This window comes from Atta cephalotes (genome assembly GCF_000143395.1).
Source record: "Atta cephalotes unplaced genomic scaffold scaffold00081, whole genome shotgun sequence".
NCBI lineage: Eukaryota > Metazoa > Arthropoda > Insecta > Hymenoptera > Formicidae > Atta > Atta cephalotes.
Window position 1 is genome coordinate 63,389 of NW_012130145.1, and position 8,027 is coordinate 71,415.

Sequence of the window (8,027 nt, forward strand, 5' to 3'; positions counted from 1 at the left end):
TCTCTCTCTCTCTCTTCTTCTCTCTCTCTTCTTCTCTCTCTCTTCTTCTCTCTCTCTTCTTCTCTCTCTCTCTCTCTCTTTCCTTCTCTCTCTCTCTCTCTTCCCCTTTCTCTCTCTCTCACACTCTATTCGAGAACGTCAGAACAGCAACTATACTATACTGCTGCTAAAGTGTTGCATGATTTCAGCAGGCAACTTTCAATAGTTTCAGTATCGTGGCAACTTGTGGCAGTTACTGACGACTTTGTTGAGTGTGACCAAGTACGTGTAACAAATCATAGTGCCGCGTAGAAACAAAAGCAGGTAATTAGCGATGATTAATAATTTTTTTTCATTCTTTCGTATCAAGTTCTATGAGAAATGCCTATTAGTATCCATTTATTAATTATATGTGTGTGTCCTAACAGCATAGACCTCCTGAGGACGTTCAAAGGATGTCCGTATGTCCTTTGAACATCTTAAGGACATCCCCAGGATGTAGCCCGGATAAAGTGTGTTATTAGGGTTATTATATATATTCTCAAACAGCATAGATCTTCAAGGAATGTCTTAAAAACATTCTGAGAATATTCCTACGTTCCTTCTCTAAATGTTTTTAGGACATTACTTTGTATTAAAGTGTGGATCTATAGGAAATCTTCTTTCTCTTATTCACTCACTCACTCTCTCATTCACTCACTTATTCACTCAAGAAGATTACATAGCGATATAGAATACTTTCCATTTAGTAATATAAGTCGACACAAATATCAATTTATCTTTCTTGAAATTCAAAAGATAACAAAAATAGAATATCTGTTTTTTTATTTATGTCACCAAATGAGAAGCACTCATAGTTAAATACATTTCAGAATAACTTTTGATTTTCATCAGAATACATTTTCGTTTTTAATAATAGTGGATCAATAATTCTTATGTTACGTATTATATGTACAGTTTGTGTTATAAGAGTGTTCAATGATGTTAAAATGTTATCATAAATAAAATTATTATAGAATGCAACTTGACATTTTTTCATATGATTTTTCCTAACTTTTCGCGAGAAATTTCTGATTTGTTCAAAACCTTCTTTTCTATTCTTTTATATTCAGTGAGAGTATAAGTTTTTCATGTAGAAACATAATGTTCTGCCTTAATCAATATTTATTTTTAATTTCTCACAATCCTTTTGGCGATACGAATAAAAAGATTGTTACGGACTGTATACGTATAGTATATACGTTTATGAATCTCCCTCCTTCTCTCGAATGATATTGCGTCGTGTCAATCCAAGGATAGCAGTAGTATGAAAATATCATGAAGTGCCAAGTTCCGGATTGCCATAAATTAAATCTCTGTGTTCTGCATACAAAAATCATTGACTCGATTGAAATCTACTCTTGTAATATTTATAAAACAAATGGCGAGTATGTATAAAATATAGACGATGCGACGTATACTCGTATTCAGACCTTATATTTAAGGCTTCTTTAAATTTATGTTTAGGTACTCTACAAATTATTTCATTGGCTGCCGAGCATCTAAAGATAAATTTAAGGAAACCTTAAGTACAAGGTCTGATTATGAATACGGGTATTAATCTCGATCTTCTTAAAATATCCTAATAGAAATCTTTAATCATCTACTGTATAATTGACACTCAAAGAAATTTTTCTTAAATAATTTTTAAAGAGGACTTTAAAAACTATACAAAATTTTGATAAAGAATAATTTTGATAATTGGTTAAATATATTAGCGGCTTCTTCTTCTACTTCTTCTATCTTTCTTCGATTCCCAATAAACACAAAGTTACGTATAACGTACCTTTGTTAATTCTAATTTCTCACACGTGTATTACAGTGTTGAGTGGGAAATTATAACTAATATTACATGTAATTTGTGTTTACTGAGTTATTATAAACATTTTATTTTGTATCTATGAAATCTATTTTGTTTTCAGAATGTTTTCGCGCGCTATGTTTAATTTTTTTTCTGGGGCGTTGTTAATAATTGCCCTTATTCCGGATGCGGCATCTTATAACAGTAAGTAAATAACGATAATTAAATTTCTTAGTAATAAAATTTATTACAATATGTAATATATCGAGAAAGAGAGAGAAAATATGTGTTTTCATTTTCTTATTTTTCAGAATATGGAAGAACCTGTAAGGACATTGGCTGCCGTACTGATGAAACATGTGTAATGGCCGAGGATCCTTGTACTGACTATACAGATAAATGCGGACGATATCCGACTTGCCGGAGGACAAGTGGTAAGGACATAATAGCTAATTTATCTCAACAATTTCAACAATTGATCTTATAAATCAAGAATATATATGTACATCACACGTATCATACAATAATATTACGTATGTACGCCTGCACGCATATGTTATTTTTCTTATTTCAAAAGCTAAAGGTAAAATTACTACACTCTTTCCTTTATTGCTTTAGTATATCAATGTTAATATCGGAATTTATTTACATTAGAGTGTGTATTTATATTATATCTTAATAATTTTTTAAAAAATTTTACAGATATAAGTTGTACTAGTATGGTTTGCGGAGAGAATGAATACTGTAAGAGCGAAAATGGTGCACCGAGATGTGTAAGAAAATCTACAGGATTTGGTAAGTTATTACAATTTTATATTTTATTGGCATTCAATATTCGACACATTGCGAGCATGAAAACGGAAAGACGGTAACTATGCATGAGTAAAAAGCATGCTGAAATTAAGTAAAATAAATTATTTGGGATTATGGAATTTCAAATTTTTCACGCTTATGAGCAAAATAAATCTTCATAATTATGGTTTAATGTATTTCATAGCATGTATGGGAAGTGAGAAAGGCATGATTGCTTTAAAAGCGAAAAAATATCTACTTATTTCTCTCCATTTATTGCGCAATCATAGATATATGATTCATAATTCTACATTAAAACGTACACATATATTTTTTATTTTAATTATTAACTATTGTTCAAATGAGATTCCCATACAAAAACAATATTTATTGTTAACATATTATTCAATGTAACATACTATATTACTATCAAGCATTATTATAATGTATATTATATTATTGTACTTATATGTATATACTTACATATATTATATATATTCTATGATTATAATTAATTTACTATTTCTTATAAATTTATATAACTCACGTGTATTCATATAAAATTTTGAACGATGCACATAAGTAAAATATTTCAGTTTTAATGATGATATTTTGATAAACATAAAGATTACTTTTTTACTGAATACGAAAAAATTTACATACATTTTTTTATGCTAATCATATAAGATTGATGATGTCTTATTATCTATGTCTTTACATGTATATTAACGTGTTTATTGTCTGTCTATAAACTTATTATACAAAGCAATATATTGTTCTATTTTTTTCTTTTAATTTAAACATAAATATATAAAATTGTTCTTAGAACACTAATAATTTGCTTCACTGGAAGAAATATTTTATTCTTAGTATTTTCTAAATTTAATATTTCTTTTTTGAACGAAGAAACTTCCTGATATATCATCTTTGCTCAATCCAAAGAGCAAAAGAAATAATAAATAATCTCCGAATATTTAATATAGCAATAAAAAAACTTTATTGCAACTCGTTATCATCTTGCAATGTTTCGTATAATTTAATATTCCATTTGTGTTTGCCAAAAATATGCACAGTACGAAGTGAGTGAGCATCCTTACAGGCTACGAATCAGCTGGCGTGTCTTACGTGAACGGCCAGCGAGTGAACAGTGAAAATAACGCAAATCCATATGCGAATGCCAATGCTCCACCAATGCCGGCAGTGCCATCATATCCATCTAGTGATAGCGAACATCACCGTTCTTCTTCTGGAAGCAACTTAGGATATCCACCATATCCCAGTAATACCGGTACCTCTGGACACGGATACCCACAATCAACCAACCAAGCTGGTCGTCAGGATTTAGGATATCCGCCATATCCAACGCAAAACAGAATGCCTACACCAGGACAATCAGCTTATCCGAGTTATCCGCAAAACTCTGGATATCCTCAAGCTCCAGTAAATCCACAGTATCCAGGATATCAAAATTATCCTTATCAAAATTATCCGAATCAACGTGGATATAACTACAATTCAAATTCGATGTATGGAAGAAAGAATGCTGCATCAATCGAAGTAGTTGCCTCCATGATTCTTGTTGGATTTTCTGGATTATTCCTCCTTGTTATGATACGATGGTGATCCAGCTAAAAGTGTCATGTTTTATCTGCGTCATGATTATTGTTTTGCTATTCTTTATCTTATTTGCAGCATAGTCCATGACTATTTATTAAGGAAAGTATTTTGCAGGAAGTGTTATATAAAAATTCTTGTACAGATATTTTATAATATAAATCGAGCGCGAATGATATTTTTAAAATATAATATTTTATAATATTTTATATATTTTTCCTTATATATACATATATATACATATATATATATATATATATATATTTATATATTTATAACTGTATCGTCATATATTTTAAATTATGTATAACATATTAATTATATATAACATTAACATGTTAATTATTACACATGTTACACAACACATTAATTACATATAACATGATAAACGTATATATTGACTGTAAGCATCCAGACAACTAAAATTAGATTGTAAGATGTTTTTTGTATCTAAAAGATGACTTAAAAACGTCTTATATCATAACTTTAGACTTTGTTTATTGAGTAATTTCAGTGTTTTAGAGAAAACAAATTTTATTCTCTAATTCAATGATTTTCTTAATTTATGAGGAAGAAACTTCACTTTCATCGATATCATTTATCCTAATCTATTACATTAGTAATTAGGAGTTTACGATTTTATAAAAATATTCTAATTTATTCCGCATAATTATATATTTATATGCATGTATGTGTGCGTGTACGTTTATAATTTACAAAAAATGCTTTTAAATTGTGAAGTTTTCAATGAACTATGCATCATTTCTTTATATTTTCATAATTTGGACGGTTTATAAAATGCTTCATGAATAATTCTTATTCAACATGGGTAATAGGTATTTTATAAATGAATGGGTTATCAGTTTGAACTTTGACACATGTTATCTCTTCATACGCCATATAACGTGTAAGCAAATTTAAATGAACTATTACTGCGTCTTACCGATATTATTTTTTTTATTTCTTTTGATCTAATAACTGCAGTAAAAACATGATGAAAGTAATACTTCTACTACGAGTAAAAGAACATTACATTTATTATAACCATTGTGAATACGAAAGAGTACAACTATTTATTTTACACGCATGAATTCCTTCATGTATATAATTTGTAGCAAAAGATGAATAAATAATGCTGCAAATGTGGACGTAGCACACAGAAATTATAATTATTATAATATGGCTGTTAATTTTATCATTCTTTTCGCGTATAAAAATTATATTAAAAGGAAATTATCAAAAATTAAAAATAATGTACAATATTTTATGTATTATATCATTTTATATTACAAGAAACAGCCATAATATACAGCAATAACTGATAAAAATTTGATTTTCATTTTCGTATTGGTTTTTTTCCATTATATATGATTTAACAGCATTACCTGCAGGACTAAACCAAGTGTCGCATCGATCAACAACAAGAGTGCCACCGCCGCCGCCTAGATCTTCATCGTATGGAGGAAGATACAGTGGTCATTCCGGCTTCAGAAATACTGTAGGTGATGGCTCCATTTTCAGTCGTTTATTCGGCGACCGTCAGCCTCGACCGACTAGCTCTGTCAGAAGCACTACGCAAACAAGTGGAAACAATTATTACAATACTCACACTCACATGGATAATCATGGAAACAGAATTTGGACATTTTCTGGTTAAAAATTTATTTACATTTCATTATTTTCATTTACTTTTCATTTCGAAATGTTAATGTAAAGTGGGTGCCAATATTGATGTTTATATCATTTTACATATATAGTACTAAATTATATTCCTTTGATCTGTGAAGTAATAAATACAATGTAATATTAATTACCCATAATAATTGGAATAAACTTCATTTATAAAGATTATAAATTTTTGAATAATATACAGTTTTAGATATGCAATAGAAAAATCGTAAAATTGTAAAACTGCTTCATTAAATAATAAAAAAATTGTGCTCTGTGGTGGTTAACATAATTGATCAAAGATATAATAATAATTCATCAAAAGATATAATCCTTCTTTTAATTCAAAATTTGAAAAATTCTTTCTTATTTTTTAATTTTTAATATTCAGTAATTCCAATAAAATCTATTTTCATTTAATGCTTTGAGAAATCAAGTAAGGCACCTTTGCTTTAATTTAGCTATTTAGTATGATAAATGATATGCACGCATACAAATACGAATTTGACTTTGCGCTATGCGCATGACAGTTGTTATATGTTCCACATTTTTATCTCTTGAAGAATGTTTAGCAATGTAATTCAATTTATAACATGTTGTGTGAAAAATAATTCAAATATGATTTTATTTCATTTTCTATTTAAAATATCTTATAGCATTGCAATGCGTGCTATAGTGCAAGCCTTATCTGCATGTGTGCACGGTAAATGTTAATCCAACAACAATTGACGATGCTTCTTGATAAAAATAGATTATACATATTTCACCTTTATTCCCTTGAATATTTTTTATAACTTGCATTGTTACTGTATGCAGAGAATAAAATGAGGACACGAACAATTCCAAAACGGCAAACTAGTTATCCAACGGCAACCGAGACACACGGCTCTTCAGATACTCCTAAAAATTCAGACGACCAATCGTATCCTGCTAGATCTTCTGATTATTCATCCAGTTCAGGATATCCTGGTAGCAGTTATCCAAATTCCGGATCTTCGAGAGTTTCTGATTCATCAAATCAACCGCAATCTGGTTATCCATCCAGTCAATCATCTGGTTATCCAAAAAGTGGTTCTGGTTATCCATCCAGCGGATCGTCCGGTTATCCGACTAGTGGATCATCCGGTTATCCGTCCAGTGGATCATCCGGTTATCCTTCCAGTGGATCATCCGGTTATCCGTCCAGTGGATCATCCGGTTATCCGTCCAGTGGATCATCCAGTTATCCATCCAGTGGATCATCCGGTTATCCGTCCAGTCAGTCTGGTTATCCATCCAGTGGATCCTCTGGTTATCCTTCAAGTGGCTCATCCAATTATCCATCTAGAGATAGTTCCGGTTATCCAATAGGATCTGCATATCCAAGTAGAACTAGTGATTCTTCAGGATATCCAGATAATTCTAGGAATTTTAATGGCGAGGAGACTGTTAAACGAACCGGCGCTAGCGCTGTAAATGCTGGTTATCCGAGCAATCCACGCACATCCGTATATCCAGAAAGAAATCCATCATACGGTGCTAACTATCCGGCTCAAAATACAGGATATCCGTACAATAACCAACGTTCTCCATATCCTAATCAAGGATATTCAAATGGGTATTCACAAAATTATCCGCAAGGAGGATATTATCCGCCAGCAGGATATTATCCCGAAGGACGTTATCAAGGTCAAAATTATATGACTACTACCAACCGTCCTGGCATTCGAGATCAATTGACGAATTTTGCACGAAATATGGCAGAGAAGGTGCTGACGCAAACGATATTAGATCGCATCACAGGCAGACATCAATAAAATAACAGTACTAGCATTTTTTGCATTCTATAAAATCTGAGTCAAAATGATTAGTTACAAAAATATTAGTTACATGTATAGAAAATAGCACTTTCTAAAATCTTTTTTTTTTTCTAAAGAATATCGTTTATATAATTTAATAATTTTTAGGCATTAAATATTTTTAGCAAAAATCTAGTCTTAAGTTAACTTTCAGGAAGCAGATAGTTCAGTGAAAAAGTTATCGTCAGACACAGAAGGTGTATTATACATTTCTTTATATATTAAAAATTTTTAATTTTCTTATGTTAATACATATATAAAAATCTTTTATATAGATATTAATTCTTTAAATATTT

General features: G+C 30.3%; 1 protein-coding gene across 1 annotated transcript; it reads left to right on the forward strand.

The window, feature by feature from the left end:
- The first annotated feature begins 1,941 nt into the window (after positions 1-1,941).
- On the forward strand, positions 1,942-8,021 carry LOC105624504 (nuclear pore complex protein NUP98A-like). The gene is made up of 5 exons (XM_012205864.1): positions 1,942-2,023; positions 2,131-2,253; positions 2,522-2,614; positions 5,605-5,877; positions 6,710-8,021. The coding sequence occupies exons 1-5, from the start codon at positions 1,942-1,944 to the stop codon at positions 7,687-7,689; spliced, it is 1,551 nt and encodes a 516-aa protein (XP_012061254.1). The 3' UTR covers positions 7,690-8,021.
- The last annotated feature ends 6 nt before the right edge of the window (positions 8,022-8,027 follow it).

Excerpts from the sequence above, each read along its gene's own strand:
- LOC105624504 (XM_012205864.1), top strand. The coding sequence starts at position 1,942 with ATGTTTTCGCGCGCTATGTTTAATTTTTTTTCTGGGGCGTTGTTAATA. Across the intron at positions 2,254-2,521 it reads GACTTGCCGGAGGACAAGTG|ATATAAGTTGTACTAGTATG; the intron begins GTAAGGACATAA and ends AAAATTTTACAG. Across the intron at positions 5,878-6,709 it reads CAGAATTTGGACATTTTCTG|AGAATAAAATGAGGACACGA; the intron begins GTTAAAAATTTA and ends TACTGTATGCAG.